At 44.1% G+C, this 16,860-nt stretch overlaps 1 protein-coding gene across 3 annotated transcripts in view; it reads right to left on the bottom strand.

Annotated features, from left to right (window-relative positions):
- Positions 1-16,860, bottom strand: part of LOC106585765 (EGF-like repeat and discoidin I-like domain-containing protein 3) — a 213,270-nt gene that overhangs the window by 85,073 nt on the left and 111,337 nt on the right. For all 3 annotated transcript variants that reach the window (XM_014172354.3, XM_014172355.3, XM_014172353.3), the window contains one exon: positions 918-1,099. In XM_014172354.3, coding sequence (XP_014027829.1) covers positions 918-1,099 — 182 coding nt within the window. The remainder of the gene's footprint in view (positions 1-917; positions 1,100-16,860) is intronic.

Raw genomic sequence — 16,860 nt, 5'->3', positions numbered from 1 at the left:
AACTTCTGCGTTTCTCTCTCCGTCTCGCTCACCTTTCCCTTTCATGTCTGTCTGTCTTTTCTCGCTCTGCATTTCTCCTCAGATAATCTCTTTGGATCATCATTTCTATATACCCTCTCCTCCTATCCCTCTTTGACACATTCTCTCGCCCCCCCCCCCCCCACACACTTTTCAGTTTTTCGCTCGCTTTAATTTCTGTGATCTATAACATAGATTTGGGACACACTTAGAAATGACAGCTAAAAAATAAATAAATCCATAATCCATGTAAATTGTTAGAGACACAATGGGATAGTTATTATATCATTACCTTTCACTAACTGCTTTCAATATCCACACAGTGAAATGTACCTATTGTTGCTATTACGAATCCAACCAAACAGACACTTTGATGCCTGAACTGGCACCTCTGAGACAAATCTTGGAGTACACAACTGTGTAGGTCTGAGTGAAGGATATGCATTTGCATTTCAGAACGAAAGAACGGCGGAGGTTTAGCACATACATGCTGTGATTCGCTCCAGCAACCCCACTGGTAATACACACAGGAGTGGAACCAACAGCTGTTCTGTCCAGCTCTCACTGTTTAATCTGCCACTAAACCCAATCAGCACTGTGGCACTAGTCAACTGACACACTAATTAACTGTAAAGTCACACCACAAGCAAAAATAGTACCTGAAATAGGACCCAAGCATAATATAAGTACTGTAACTTCAACTCTAAAAACAGATACAGTACGTCACAAATCCTAACTTCCTAAACTCCAGTTAATACTGCATTGATGCCAACATTCAGATGTACACACACATCTCAGATCAACATTCGCTCTGGTGTGCGAGGAGTTTTAGTGGGCACATCTGTCTCTGTCTAGTAACCTGAGTGACTCGTTTCTCCCAGCTGGTATCTGAGTCTTACCTGGATCCAGGGCCATCTGTCGTTCTCGGCAGCCGTCCATGCATTGACCAGGCCCTTCTTGTTGAGCCGGGCGAAGTAGGGGTACCACTTCTGCAGGCCGAACAGAGCACGATGTGTGGATGAGGCTGTTATCTGCTGGTTGGAGATGATGCCCCCCTCCATGCCAAGTGGTCCAGAGCATTCTGAGAGGACAGAACAAAAACAGACATGTATAGGGTTAGATGAAAGTATGAAATACGTATGCAATCATACGTTTCACAGGTATCTGGCTAGTGAGTTTAAGATAGAGGTTGATCAAAACATGAATATTTTAATAAGACATATGTATAGGTGTGCACCAGAGGAGCAGCATTCTTTCTTCATAGGAATAATCTTATGGTCCACCGTCCCATTCTCTACAGCACTGCTGCTTTTCAATGTTCCTTCCTCAGTCCATGATTTTCTGTCCATGTTCATCTGTCTCAGAACAAGATGTACTCCATGGTTGGGCTCCCCTCCATTACATCAGGCAGAGTCTCGGTCATAAACACTAAGTTTTTGCCTTCGCTAACCGAAATCGTATCTTTGTTGCTGCTCTCTCCCATGGAAATCCTGTCCTTGATGTCGTAAAGAGTCAGGTCACCTTGACTCGTGTTCATCAAACTGTTGTCATTGATCTGGTTCATCTCCAGGACATCCTCAATGTTTCCACTATGACACAGCCCTCAATTAGGGGGCCATTCTGGTCATCCTGCAACCCATCCACATCCACAGGAGCCATGGGTCTCTTCTCTAAGTCCTCCACCAAAAAGAGAGCCCTCAGACTGGCTCCAAAGGAACTCCAACTATTCTGCCTGGACAACATCATCACCACAGTCAACAGACCGAAGCAGGGTTGATATACCATCAATGCTCCAGACCTAAAGTGGAGAGACATGACACCAATATGGCTCTAATGAAATCACCCAAAGTATAAGAATCTTTTTTACTGAGGATCTGCTAAGCAGCATTTTAACAGCCGCATCTGTGGATTTTATACCCTGCCAACGCTTTTCAAAGACAAAATGCTTCTTGTGCTGAACTTGTGAGTGCTTCTTTTTGTTGTGTCCATTATAATGCACACCGTGTCAAAGATGTAATTTCTTAAGCAAAATCAAACAATTTGGCCTCATCCCAGAAATTCTTAGAAATATTAATTAAAAACATGGGAGAGTTGAAAACAAATTGAAAACGAGCTACATACTGTAGATTCCTCACATGCCCATCGTAGTGAATGAATGTGAACCAAGGAATGCATTGTTTCGATTTTAACAAGAACACACAACAGCCCTCGACTGTCAGGTGTTTAGCACCTTCTCTCCTTTTTATAATTGCTAGTCTGTGTGCAAAAACATCTGTTTTGCTCTCAAAGAACACAACAGTTTGTAAGTTTCCACCTACCTCACGCTGTAGTCAATTAGAGCGACATGATGCATGGGAATGGAACGATTTGACCATTAATAATTGTACGTTTTGGGATTGATTTATCGTCCGGAGAAATGCAGTTATGCTACGTAAATTAGTCTTCTTCAAATTCAACTCCACAACAAAAAATGGACGCTTGGTATATGTAATGCAACTAGAACATTTGAGATTGTCTGACTAATCATATCAAACGAAAACAAAATGTCATTCTCTTTTCAAAATAGACCAACTCAATGTGCTGCATCTCAACCATCCACCCCTGTATTTCAGGTGAAGGGGAACCCTGCGGGGGACTGGAAGGGTTAAAAAGGGGAACAGCCCAGCTTCGTCTGTACCCCTGGTTTTAGTGCTTCTCTAACTACTTTGGGCTTAATGCTATTTTTAGTGTTTTACTCAGGTGTGCATTAACAGGCTGCTATGACACTGCTTTGCAAAGCATCTTTAAGGCCTTTGCCCACAGCGTCCCCAACTCACAGCTATGCATGACTGCTAAATATTAGGTGAGAGCTTCCACGCTATGCAAAAACACTACTGAGTAGAGGCACTCTTCTTAGGCGAATAAACCAGCATGTCATCGAGCTAGGCTTAAGCATGAAGGTGTCATGTGTTTTCAGACCTGCTGTGTATGCTTAGTCTGTGATGAGTGCTTTTCTTCAGTCACCAACTTCACATAATTGCACATAATTACAGATATGTATTTTTCTAACTGAGGATGAATTTTAAGATCTGGGTAGGTAAAAAGCTTCTTGTTTCCACACTTGTTCCCTTTCAGCCAATTTTTGTGAACTCAGTGCCATCCAAAGTAACTTAGACCCCTGAAAAGATCTGGAGAGATGGTCTGAGTTCTGTTCGCGTGAAGTCTCTAATCAAAATCAAATCAATCAAAATGTATTTGTCACATGCTTCGTAAACATCAGGTGTAGACTAACAGTGAAATGTTTAATTAGAGATCCTTTTCCAACAATGCAGAGTTAAGACAAAGATACATTTTCTAAAATAGAAATAGTGACAAAAGGAACAAATACACAGTGAATAACAAAAACAAGTATTGTTATTGTAACATGGACTACTGTACCAGTACCGAGTCGATGTGCAGGGGTACGAGGTAATTGAGGTAGCTACATACATAGTAGGGGTAAGGTGACTAGGCAACAGGATAGATAATAGACTGAGCTGTAGCAGCAGCGTATGTGGAGTAGTAGCAGCAGCGTATGTGGTGAGTGTGAAAGTGTGTGTGTGTGGGAGGCGTCAGTATGCATGTGAGCACATGTTATACTGTATGTGTGTGGGTATATGTAGTGTTTGTGTGTGCGTATGTGTGTGTTGGGTGTCAGTGTAAGTATGTGTGAGTGTTTGGGTAGAGTCCAGTGTGTGTGGGTAGAGTCCAGTGTGTGTGCATAGAGTCAGTGCATGAGAGTTAGTTCAAATAAGGGTCAATGCAGGTAGTCTGGGCAGCCATTAAATTAGCTATTTAGAAGACTTGTTTAGCAGTCTTACATGCTGACCAGACCAGACACGTCGCGTGCGCGAGAGTTGCAAAATAAATGTACACATACATGTTATTCAATCATTGCACCCACTCTGCTCGCGAGCGTCTGCGTGGCCAGGCGCTAAAATAGAACATCATTCTATTTGTGACGCTCAACGCGCTGCAAGTCCTGCCTCTCAAATCTCCTCATTGTTTTTTAGGCGCATATACCCACATACCATCTCCTCATTGGATTTTAGGAGCATATACCCATGTGGGTGATTGAAAGATGAGCGTAAAGTTGGTTGCCAACCGCTATATAAAGTCCAAAGAAGAAAAATAAGCCTGAAGGAAGGAGGAAAGATGACGAGAAACTAATTCGGTTTACCGTTTTATCTGTGGATTAATTGTCGGAGTGGAGGACCTTGTGCATTTCAGGAAAAATAAGCAACCCAATGTTTATATCCCAGGATAAATTAGCTCGCAACAGCAAGCTAGCTAGATACATTTCCATAAATGTTTCATGCTTTTCGACCTGTCCCCAAATTAATATAATTGGTTCAGAGTTTGTTTGATATTTCAAGCTGCGTATTTTGATCGTGTCTGGTGTGGGGGTACAAAATCAACATGCGCGAGATAGCAGCTACAGGTGCGCAAGCGGTTTGGTCAGCATGTTAAGGCTTGGGGATAGAAGCTGTTCAGGGTCCTGTTGGTTCCAGACATAGTGCACTGGTACCACTTGCAGTGCAGTATTAGAGAGAACAGTTTATAGCTTGGGTGGCTGGAGTCTTTGACCATTTTTTGGGCCTTCCTCTGACACCGCCTGGCATAGAGGTCCTGGATGGCAGGGAAATGGGCTCCAGTGATGTACTGGGCTGTACTCACCACCCTTTGTAGTGCCTTGCTGTTGCCGTACCAAGCAGTGATGCAGCCATTCAAGATGCTCTCAATCGTGCAGCTGTATAACTTTTTGAGGATCATAGGGCTCATGACAAATCTTTTCAGCCTCCTGAGGGAGAAGAGGTGATTTCGTGCCCTCTTCACAACTGTGAGGGTGTGTGGACCATGTTAATTCCTTAGTGATGAGGACACCGAGTAACTTGAGGCTCTCAACCCGTTCCACTACAGCCCCATCGATGTGGATGGATGTGTGCTCGTCCCTCCGTTTCCTATAGTCCACGATCAGCTTGATGGCGTTGAGGGAGAGGTTGTTGTCCTGGCACCACACAGCCAGGTCTCTGACCTCCTTCCTATAGGCTGCCTCATCGTCGTTGATGATCAGTCCTAACACTGTTGTATTGTTAGCAAACTTGATGATGGTGTTGGAGTCGTGCGCAGCCACGTGAGTAGTGGGGGAACATTGAGTAATGGAGGGGATTAAGCACACACCTCTGAGAGGCCCAACATGTTGATGGGAAGCGTGGCAGATGTGTCGTTGCCTACTTTCACCTCCTAGGGGCGGCCCGTCAGGAAGTCCAGGATCCAGTTACCGAGGGATGGGTTCAGTCCCATGGTCCTGAGCTTGGTGATGAGCTTGGAGGGGACTATGGGGTTGAATGCTGAGCTGTAGTAAATGAACAGCATTCTTACATAGGTATTCCTTTTGTCCAGGTGGGTGAGGGCAGTTTGGAGTGCAATAGAGATTGCATCATCTCTGGATCTGTTGGGGTGGTATACAAATTGGAGTGGGTCCAGGGTATCTGGGATGATGGTGTTGATGTGAGCCATGACCAGCCTTCAAAGCATGTCATGGCTATAAATGAGTGCTCCGGGGTGATAGTCAGTTAGGCAGGTTACCTTGGCGTTATGGGCATTGGGACTACGGTGGTCCACTTGAAACAAGTTGGTATTACAGACAGGGTCAGGGATAGGTTGAACATGTCAATGATGTCCCACCGCTCCTCCCTTAGTTTTACCAGATTCTGCCATCAGATCTTGATGATGCATAGAAAAACCAGCAAGATGTATATCCATGTACTCGTTCAGCCACGACTCTGAGAAACATAGAATATTGCAGTTTTTCAAGCCATGTTGATAGGATAGTCTAAAACAGAGCTCATCCAGTTTGTTCTCCAGTGATTGCTAGTTCACCAATAAACAGCCGGTCATTGGCGGTGTATTGGCTCTCTGACGTAGTCTCAAAATGATGCCGCTTCGCCTGCCTCCCGCTGCTTCCTCTTTCAAGTCCTGGGGATTAGGGTCTGGACTGGGATAAATAGAAAGTCCAGAGCTGCCAACTCGTTGAAGTAGATATTTTGTCCAAATCGAGGTTATATATCGCTTTTCTGATGTCCATGGGAAATTATGGTGGAGACATAACAGTGCAATACCCCATAATGAAAAAGAGAAAGCAGGTTTTTAGACATTTAAAAGTAAAAACAGAAATACCTTATTTACATAAGTATTCAGACACTTTGCCATGAGACTCGAAATTGAGCTCAGGTACATCCTGTTTCCATTGAATGTTTCTACAACTCAATTGGAGATGTTGAGATGTTTCTACAACTCAATTGGAGTCCAGCTGTGGTAAATTCAATTGATTGAACATGATTTGGAAAAGCACACATCTGTCTCTTTAAGGTCCCACAGTTGACAGTGCATGTCAGAGCAAAAACCAAGCCATGAGGTCGAAAGAATTGTCCGTAGAGCTCAGAGACAGGATTGTGTTGAGGCAAAGATCTGGGAAACATTTCTGCAGCATTGAAGGTCCCCAAGAACACAGTGGCCTCCATCATTCTTAAATGGAGGAAGTTTATGCCACCAAGACTCTTCCTAGAGCTGGCTGCACTGCCAAATTGAGCAATTGGGGGAGAAGGGCCTTGGTCAAGGAGGTGACCAAGAACCCGATGGTCACTCTGACAGAGCTCCAGAGTTCCTCTGTGGAGATGTGAGAACCTTCCAGAAGGACAAACACTCCACCAATTAGGCCTTTATGGTAGAGTGCCAGACGGAAGACACTCCTTAGTAAAAGCCACATGACAGCCACCTTGAGGTTTGCCAAGAGTCATCTAAAGGACTCTCAAACTATGAGAAACAAGAATATCTGGTCTAATGAAACCAAGATGGAACTCTTGGCCTGAATGCCAAGCGTCACGTCTGGAGGAAACCTGGCACCATCCCTATGGTGAAGCATGGTGGTGGCAGTGTTAATTGTACTATACTGACTCTGTTTTACAAGTCTTTCATTGAGAGTACTTTAACTTTGTGTTTTTTGTTGGTTTGGTAATTCCACTGTCAGCCAGAGAAATATGCTGAGAAGGATTATCACCACAGCAATCAAGGTACTTGGAGTCAAACAGACAGGCCTGGATGAGATCTTTAAGGTCAGGACCCTCCACAAGGCTCACAAAATAATTTTAGACCCAAGCCAGCCCCTGTACCCTGACTTTGAACTACTCCCCTCTGGGCGCAGGTATAGGGCACCCCTCGGCAGGAAAAACATAACTAGACAATCATTTGTGCCAGGTGTGATATCCCCCCTAAATAGCTTGGGCTAATGTTCCTATCGACCCAGTTAGGCCAGCAGGCTAGTCTCTTTTTATTGGTATGTAACTGTTATGAAAGTCGTATTGTCAATTTGTTTTGTTATTTAAACACCACTTTAAACGTGTACATGACACTGCAACAACATTTCCCCATGGGGACAATAAAGTCAGTAAAGTAAGCATCATGCTGTGGTGATGTTTTCAGTGGCAGGAACCCGGAGACTAGTCAGGATCGAGGGAAAGATGAACGGAGCAAAGCACAGAGAGATCCTTGATGATAACCTTCTCAAGAGTGCACAGGACCTCACACTGGGGTGAAGGTTCACCTTCCAACAGGTAAATGACCCTAAGCACACAGCCAAGACAACGCAGGAGTGGCTTCTGGACAAGTCTCTGAATGTCCTTGAGTGGCCCAGCCAGTGCCCTGACTTGAGGCGCTACCAGGAGACAGGCCAGTACATCAGGAGACGTGGAGGAGGCCGTAGGAGGGCAACAACCCAGCAGCAGGACCGCTACCTCCGCCTTTGTGCAAGGAGGAGCAGGAGTAGCACTGCCAGAGCCCTGCAAAATGACCTCCATCAGGCCACAAATGTGCATGTGTCTGCTCAAACGGTCAGAAACAGACTCCATGAGGGTGGTATGAGGGCCCGACGTCCACAGGTGGGGGTTGTGCTTACAGCCCAACACCGTGCAGGACGTTTGGCATTTGCCAGAGAACACCAAGATTGGCAAATTCCCCACTGGCGCCCTGTGCTCTTCACAGATGAAGCAGGTTCACACTGAGCACATGTGACAGACGTGACAGAGTCTGGAGATGCCATGGAGAATGTTCTGCTGCCTGCAACATCCTCCAGCATGACCGGTTTGGCGGTGGGTCAGTCATGGTGTGGGGTGGCATTTCTTTGGGGGGCCGCACAGCCCTCCATGTGCTCGCCAGAGGTAGCCTGACTGCCATTAGGTACCGAGATGAGATCCTCAGACCCCTTGTGAGACCATATGCTGGTGCGGTTGGCCCTGGGTTCCTCCTAATGCAAGACAATGCTAGACCTCATGTGGCTGGAGTGTGTCAGCAGTTCCTGCAAGAGGAAGGCATTGATGCCTAGACCTGAATCCAATTGAGCACATCTGGGACATCATGTCTCGCTCCATCCACCAACGCCGCGTTGCACCACAGACTGTCCAGGAGTTGGCGGATGCTTTAGTCCAGGTCTGGGAGGAGATCTCTCAGGAGACCATCCGCCACCTCATCAGGAGCATACCCAGGCATTGTAGGGAGGTCATACAGGCACGTGGAGGCCACACACACTACTGAGCCTCATTTTGACTTGTTTTAAGGACATTACATCAAAGTAGTGTGTGTGGTTTTCCACTTTAATTTTGAGTGTGACTCCAAATCCAGACCTCCATGGGTTGATAAATTGGATTTACATTGATTATTTTTGTGTGATTTTGTTGTCAGCACATTCAACTATGTAAAGAAAAAAGTATTTAATAAGATTATTTCATTCATTCAGATCTAGGATGTGTTATTTTAGTGTTCCCTTTATTTTTTTGAGCAGTATATTTCTGTTTTTTATTTTTAATACATTTGCCATAATTTCTTAACCAGTTTTTGCTTGGTCATTATGGGTTATTGTGTGTAGATTGATACATTTTAGAATAAGGCTGTATTGTAACAAAATGTGGAAAAAGTCAAGGGGTCTGAATTCTTTCCGAATGCACTGTATGCACAAAAAAGTTAAGATCAACGTAAAAAAAAAAAAAACACAACATAGTAGAATTGCTATCCACTGCAATGCCATCTTCACATGTTGAAACGTGGTCCGGTTCCCTTTTTTAGTGCAATGTGATCACAAAGATCTCCAGGTTCGGTTGTCATTATTTCAGCAGCACACTAGGAAACAACAACACTGTTTCCTCTGCCATAACCCCTCACATTGGTTTTACAAAAGAGAGATGATGTGCAGGTTCGCAGAAAAAATTATGTTTAGATAACTTGTTTGCAACGTGATCTATAGCAGGTTGGGATTTTCTGTCATGAACTTGTTCTGGATGCAGCACTGCAGTGTCACGTCCTGACCAGTGAAAGAGGTCATTTGCCATAGTAGAGTGGTCAGGGCGTGGCAGGGGGTTTGTTTTGTAGGTATTTGGGGTTTTCTGTTTCAATGTGGGTTTGTTCTAGTTATCATTTTCTATGTGTTGGTTTTCATGTTCGGCCAGGTATGGTTTCCAATCAGAGGCAGGTGTCTTTCGTTGTCTCAGATTGGAAGCCATACTTAGGCAGCCTGTTTTTCCTTTGGGGTTGTGGGTAGTTGTTTTCCGTTCTAGTCTAGTGTACCTGACGGGACTGTGTTGGTCGTCTGTTATTTTGTCAAGTGTGTTCATTAAAGAGTTTGAAAATGAGCACTATCCACGCTGCGTCTTGTTCTCCATTTTACGACCCGTGTGACATGCAGAGTGAGTAGTCACTAGTTGGCAAAGCCACAAAGTCATTAAATATTTTTGTTTTCAGGGATTTTTATAATATAGTCAATTTTGTCTTTGCAGCTGGCCCAATAAATATCATCGTGCTGATTTATAGGGCTACAAAAGCACTTCATAGTACTTCACAGTTATTCTTCTGCTATTTATCCTGTTTCCAAACCCACCCCTCAATGGCTAACACAGATGCATACGTGAACATATACGTCAGCTAGCTCTTATTAGAAACCTCACTTAAACATTTGCATTTTTAAAAGGAAGTCACAGTAGAAGCCAGGGTTAAACTTCTTGTTGTCTGTGTGGGTCTTTGGAGGGTAACAACAAAGAGAATAATGAAACATTGTGGAGTGGTTAAGTTTAAAGTCTATTGTTTTAATACATCATTTGTTTTAATTAGAATGTCTTCCAGTTTTTGCCAGACAACAGATAAGTAACAGATGACGATTAGGTAACCCTCTTTCTTATATGTATTTTTGGCTATGCCAGACACGGTCAATTATTATTAATGGCTATAACAATGATGTTGACTGATATAGTTTTTCCCCTTCATCGTAGAATAAGTTGCTACAGTTATTTATTCCAAAGCTATCTTATTTCTTCAGATTTTCCATAGTAGCTAGCATTCTCAGAAAGTCATTCTCAATTAGGAGATATTTTAAGACTAAGCTTATATCAGTGCAATGTGTGTAGGTCAACAGCAAATACTGCACAACTTAGTCACTAACTTTTCTTGGTGACTAATGTATAAGAAATGCAGACATACAATGCCGGGATTTGCCAAAGGTGGTATTACTAGAAATGTAACTGAACATATAGTACATGGGTATATTTAAACATATAGGCTCAAAAATTAAGTGAGTGTTTATATAACTGCATTCAAAGCATGCTGACAGTATATGACACAACTATTTTCCTTTGTTTAACTAGGTAACTGGAATGTGAGATGAACTGGGTGTCAACTGAATGTGTCACAGTGAGTACAGTATGCTTAACTGATGTCTACTCACTTTGGTCAGCATGTTGACAAAACTGTCCACTTTTTAGAAGACTCCTCAAACATGGAGCACAATTCATCTACATGTTTTAGCCTTGGGCACTGCTTCCCTTAACCAATAGGATGTGTCATGAAACACTATCCTGCAGGGTTAGCCTGCAGCACTAGTCATCAAAGTCTGTGATGTGACTTTCACCTTTCGGCCAAATACAAACAGTGTGAACCTGTGTAGCCTGGAGTGTAAAGAGACCCTTCTTATCAAGTAATAAACACTGTTGTGGGAGACGCAATGGCAATTTTGAAAACAACACCAACAGCAGATTCAGTTGCTGTAACAACGTAGCTAGGGAAGCAGGGAGCCGGTGATGTCTGAGGATTGTCCTCAGAAAGGCCCTCTCTCTCTGTGGTGTGTGTGTGTGTGTGTGTGTGTGTGTGTGTGTGTGTGTGTGTGGTGTGTGTGTGTGTGTGTGTGTGTGTGTGTGTGTAATGAGTGGTGAACAGCCTTGGGGACACCATCCCTGTCTGTATTCCAGTCTGATAACTCACTCCATTCTCTTTCTCTGGTTGATTCATCATCAAACAGCTCACAGACTGTATGTTCTGGGTGTTTCTCAATATGCATAGTACCGTGCTCCACACTTTCATGCTCCAAGTGCATTCTCTTGAGTATGTTCTTGTGAGGACGAGAGTGTGGAGAACGCATAAAACATTTCATTTGATGGCCTCCCGAGTGGCGCAGCGGTCTAAGGCACTGTATCGCAGTGCTTGAGGCATCACTACAGACCCGGATTTGATACAAGGCTGTGCCACAGCCAGCCGTGACCAGGAGACCCATAAGGCAGCGAGCGTACAATTGTCCCAGCATCGCCTGGGTTAGGGGAGGGTTTGGCCAGCCGCGCTCTAGTGACTCCTTGTGGCGGGTCAGGTGCATGCATGCTGACTTCGGTCCCCAGTTGAACGGTGTTTCATCCGACACATTGGTGCGGCTGGCTTCCGGGCTAAGCAAGCAGTGGGTCAAGAAGCAGCGTGGCTTGGCAGGGTGGTGTTTCGGAGGACACATGGCTCTCGACCTTCCCCTCTCCCAAGTCCGTAGTGGAGTTGCAGCAATGGGACAAGACTGTAACTACCAATTGGGGAGAAAAAGGAGTACAAAAAAACATTTCATTTGAGAAGCACTCGCATTCCCCATTCACTGAACCTTCTTCCAGCCAGGACAATGGCAAACATAGAGATGAAACATGATATACACTAAGCAAACATTTTACTTCATTATTATTAGCTAGATATATTTTAAATCATAATCTAGCTAGCCAGCTAACCAGTTAAACAAGCAAAACTGATCTACAACTAATGGTATGCAAGGTAGATGTCAAATCTTCATGGCTATCTAGTTAGCCAGTTAGCCCTACGGACTTACTATGGACTTACCCATTCACTGAACCTTCCTTCTTCTAGCTAGGACAATGGCAATAAAGATAAAACAAGATATACACAAAGTAAACATTTTACTTAATACGTGAATTGTAATAATGTTGCTTACCACACAGTAAAACAGGCAAAAATGACCCAAAACCAATGTTATCCAAAGTAGATGTCAATTCTTCATGGGTAGCTAGCTAACAATTCTTTGTGGCTATCTGGCAAGCTAACAGTATTAGCTAGCCAGTTAGCTCTATTGACTTACTATGGGCTTACGACCTATGCACACTACACAGTGGGTATTGTAGGCAGGTAACCATGCTAAAATTAACACAGCATGTATTTATTAAATAATCAAGATAAAATATTGTAGTCAGGCAACATACGAGACATTTCGTAACATTTCATTCTGAAGTCGGAGGGTATATTCAATCAAGTCGGAGGGTATATTCTCTCGCTTCAGCTCAAATAATGGCTCATTGACTTCAAGAAAATGTGCTTCATTTTTACATTGTCATATTTCTGTGCATACTTTCCGTTGAAGCTTGCATCGATGCACGTTTCAAAATATGTATAAACAGAGTACGCATTCGAGAAGTGCCCTCCCTGCTCCGTTTTGCATACATTGATTTGGATTCATACTCCGACCCTTCCTTGCTCGGGGCATGGTAGTATGCATTTTGAGAAACACCCTATGTGTCATATGGTCATAAGTCCACCTGCTGTATATTAGGGGTAGTATGGTAAGAACTTCTCCTGGCATGCCAGAAGGTCAATCCATTGAAAGAGCAAATAAGTACATTGGCAAGTGAGAGATGTCAGTGTCTCCAAAAGGCTTTTGTGTTTGCTCAAATCTGGTATCTCAACTCCATCTGTGCTCTTGTCAGCTTTGCCTGGTCGTCTGCCTCTACAAACAGAAAAGTATTGATGGAAAAAGGTTATTTTCTAAATAACCTATCTTTTTTGGGGGGGAGAAGAAATAGCTTCTTTGCTCAAATTTTAACTAAAAGAATGAAATGGTTTGAGGGGACCGGTGAGGGAACCTGTCTTATCAAAGATTAGTATTAAAGTGATGGCTAAGCATTGATAATGCTCCATTGTGTTGACATACAATCCCAATTTCATTTGCAGGTTGGCAATCTCTGGCCAATCCCCTGGATTCAAAGCCATGAATACTAATGTTTACCAAAGGCTGCCTTTCTGTGGTACACCGCAGAAACCCTCTCAATCTTGTTATGCCAGAGCAGGGAATCTGTTTTTTTCTTCATCCTTTCATCCCTCAATCAAAAGACGGTTTGGGTGGAATAATAAAAAAGCACATCACAGGATAAACTTATGACACCTATATTCATGACAAGTTTTAACAAGGATTCTTTTCCTGAGCTGCGTCCGTAACTCAGAGTTCAATAATGTCGAAACAATATGCCTTGTTTTTTTCTCTTTTCTTGTCGCTCTCTATATTCTGTTATTTAATCTTCACTACAAAGAACTTGTCTTCTAAGGCTTATTTATTTTAGCATGTTTTTTCACCCCTGACATTACCTACCCTTTATGTTATGACTCAATATAGCACCTGGATTTGTATAATAGTCCTAATGTATAGCTTATATGATTAACCACAATTCTTAAAAATTATAATGCCATTTTAATGGCAGATATCAGAATTAGTGTTGTGACCACAGATACTACAGTTGAGCATATTTTTAAATAAAAAAGAGCTAGTCCAGTTCAACCCCCCCAACTGTACTGCCAGGGAAGCCATTCTATAACACTGAAGAAACACTGTAGCAACTAAGCCTTAGCAAATGCTCCAACACTTTATCAATACTGTTGCATTAGACAATCTGTAACAACTGTAACAACTACAGTGTAGAAACACTGTAACAATATTGTAGCAATTCTCTACCAAACCAAGCAGCAACCCATAGCTCAAACGGCATAGGCAAGATGCAGTAGATGGTAAAAGTACAGTATATACATATGAGATGAGTAATGTAGGGTATGAAACATTTAAAGCGGCATTGTTTAAAGTGGCTAGTGATACATTACATCAAGATGGCAAGATGCAGTAGATGGTATAGCGTACAGTATATACATATGGGATGAGTAATGTAGGGTATGTAAAAATATAAAGTGGCTAGTGATAAATTGATTACATACATTTTTCCATTATTAAAGTGGCTGGAGTTGAGTCAGTATGTTGGCAGCAGCCACTCAATGTTAGTGATGGCTGTTTAACAGTCTGATGGCGTTGAGATAGAAGCTGTTTTTCAGTCTCTCGGTCCCAGCTTTGATGCACCTGTACTGACCTCGCCTTCTGGATGATAGCGGGGTGAACAGACAGTGGCTCGGGTGGTTGTTGTCCTTGATGATCTTTTTGGCCTTCCTGTGGCATCGGGTGGTGTAGGTGTCCTGGAGGGCAGGTAGTTTGCACCCGGTGATGCGTTGTGCAGACTTCAACACCCTCTGGAGAGCCTTCCGGATATGGGTGGAGCAGCTGCCGTACCAGGCGGTGATACAGCCCAACAGGATGCTCTCGATTGTGCATCTGTAAAAGTTTGTGAGTGACAAGCCAAATTTCTTCAGCCTCCTGAGGTTGAAGAGGCGCTGCTGCGCCTTCTTCACCACGCTGTTTGTGTGGGTGGACCATTTTAGTTTGTCCGTGATGTGTACGTCGAGTAACTTAAAACTCTCCACCCTCTCCACTACTGTCCCGTCAATGTAGATAGGGGGCTGCTCCCTCTGCTGTTTCCTGAAGTCCACGATCATCTCCTTTGTTTTGTTGACATTGAGTGTGAGGTTATTTTCCTGACACCACACTCCGAGGGCCCTCACCTCCTCCCTGTAGGCCGTCTCGTCGTTGTTGGTAATCAAGCCTACCACTGTAGTGTCGTCTGCAAAGTTGATGATTGAGTTGGAGGCGTGCATGGCCATGCAGTCGTGGGTGAACAGGGAGTACAGGAGAGGGCTGAGAACGCACCCTTGTTGAGGATGAGCGGGGTGGAGATGTTGTTACCTACACTCACCACCTGGGGGCGGCCCGTCAGGAAGTCCAGTACCCAGTTGCACAGGGCGGGGTCGAGACCCAGGGTCTCGAGCTTAATGACGAGTTTGGAGGGTACTATGGTGTTAAATGCTGAGCTGTAATCGATGAACAGCATTCTTACATAGGTATTCCTCTTGTCCAGATGGGTTAGGGCAGTGTGCAGTGTGATGGCGATTGCGTCGTCTGTGGACCTATTGGGGCGGTAAGCAAATTGGAGTGGGTCTAGGGTGTCAGGTAGGGTGGAGGTGATATGGTCCTTGCCTAGTCTCTCAAAGCACTTCATGATGACTGAAGTGAGTGCTACAGGGCGGTAGTCATTTAGCTCAGTTACCTTAGCTTTCTTGGGAACAGGAACAATGGTGGCCCTCGAAGCATGTGGGACAGATAAGGATTGATTGAATATGTCTGTAAACACACCAGCCAGCTGGTCTGCGCATGCTCTGAGGACTCGGCCGGGGATGCCGTCTGGGCCTGCAGCCTTGCGAGGGTTAACACGTTTAAATGTTTTAGTCACGTTGGCTGCAGTGAAGGAGAGCCCGCAGGTTTTGGTAGCGGGCCATGTCAGTGGCACTGTATTGTCCTCAAAGTGAGCAAAAAAGTGGTTTAGTCTGTCTGGGAGCAAGGCATCGTGATCCGCAAAGGGGCTGTTTTTTCTTTTGTGGTCCGTGATTGACTGTAGACCCTGCCACATACCTCTCGTGTTTGAGCCGTTTGAATTGCGACTCCACTTTGTCTCTATACTGACCCTTAGCTTGTTTGATTGCCTTGAGGAGGGAATACCTACACTGTTTGTATTCGGTCATGTTTCCGGTCACCTTGCCCTGATTAAAAGCAGTGGTTGGCACGTTCAATTTTGTGCGAATGCTGCCATCAATCCACGGTTTCTGGTTGGGGAATGTTTTAATAGACGCTGTGGGTACAACATCACCGATGCACTTGTTAATAAACTCGCACACCGAATCAGCGTATTCGTCAATGTTGTTGTTCGCCGCAATGCGGAACATATCCCAGTCCACGTGATCGAAGCAATCTTGAAGCGTGGAATCCGATTGGTCGGACCAACGTTGAACAGACCTGAGCGCGGGTGCTTCCTGTTTTAGTCTCTGTCTATAGGCTGAGAGCAACAAAATGGAGTCGTGGTCATCTTTTCCGAAGGGAGGGCGGGGGAGGGCCTTATATGCGTCGCGGAAATTAGAATAACAGTGGTCCAGGGTTTTACTAGCCCTGGTAGCACAATCGATATGCTGATAGAATTTGGGAAGTCTTGTTTTCAGATTATCCTTGTTAAAATCCCCGGATACAATAAATGCAGCCTCAGGACATGTGGTTTCCAGTTTACATAGAGTCCAATGAGGTTCTTCAGGGCCGTCGATGTGTCTGCTTGGGGAGGAATATACACGACTGTGATTATGATCGAAGAGAATTCTCTTGGTAGATAATGCGGTCGGCATTTGATTGTGAGGAATTCTAAGTCAGGTGAACAAAAGGACTTGAGTTCCTGTATGTTGTTATGATCACACCACATCTCATTAATCATAAGGCATACACCCCCGCCCTTCTCCTTACCAGAGAGATGCTTGTTTCTGTCGGCGCGATGCGTGAAGAAA

This window comes from Salmo salar, chromosome 24 (genome assembly GCF_965601325.2).
Source record: "Salmo salar chromosome 24, fSalSal1, whole genome shotgun sequence".
Classification (NCBI taxonomy): Eukaryota; Metazoa; Chordata; class Actinopteri; order Salmoniformes; family Salmonidae; genus Salmo; species Salmo salar.
Note: the sequence above shows the minus strand (reverse complement) of the source record. Positions and strands in the feature narration are given on the sequence as shown.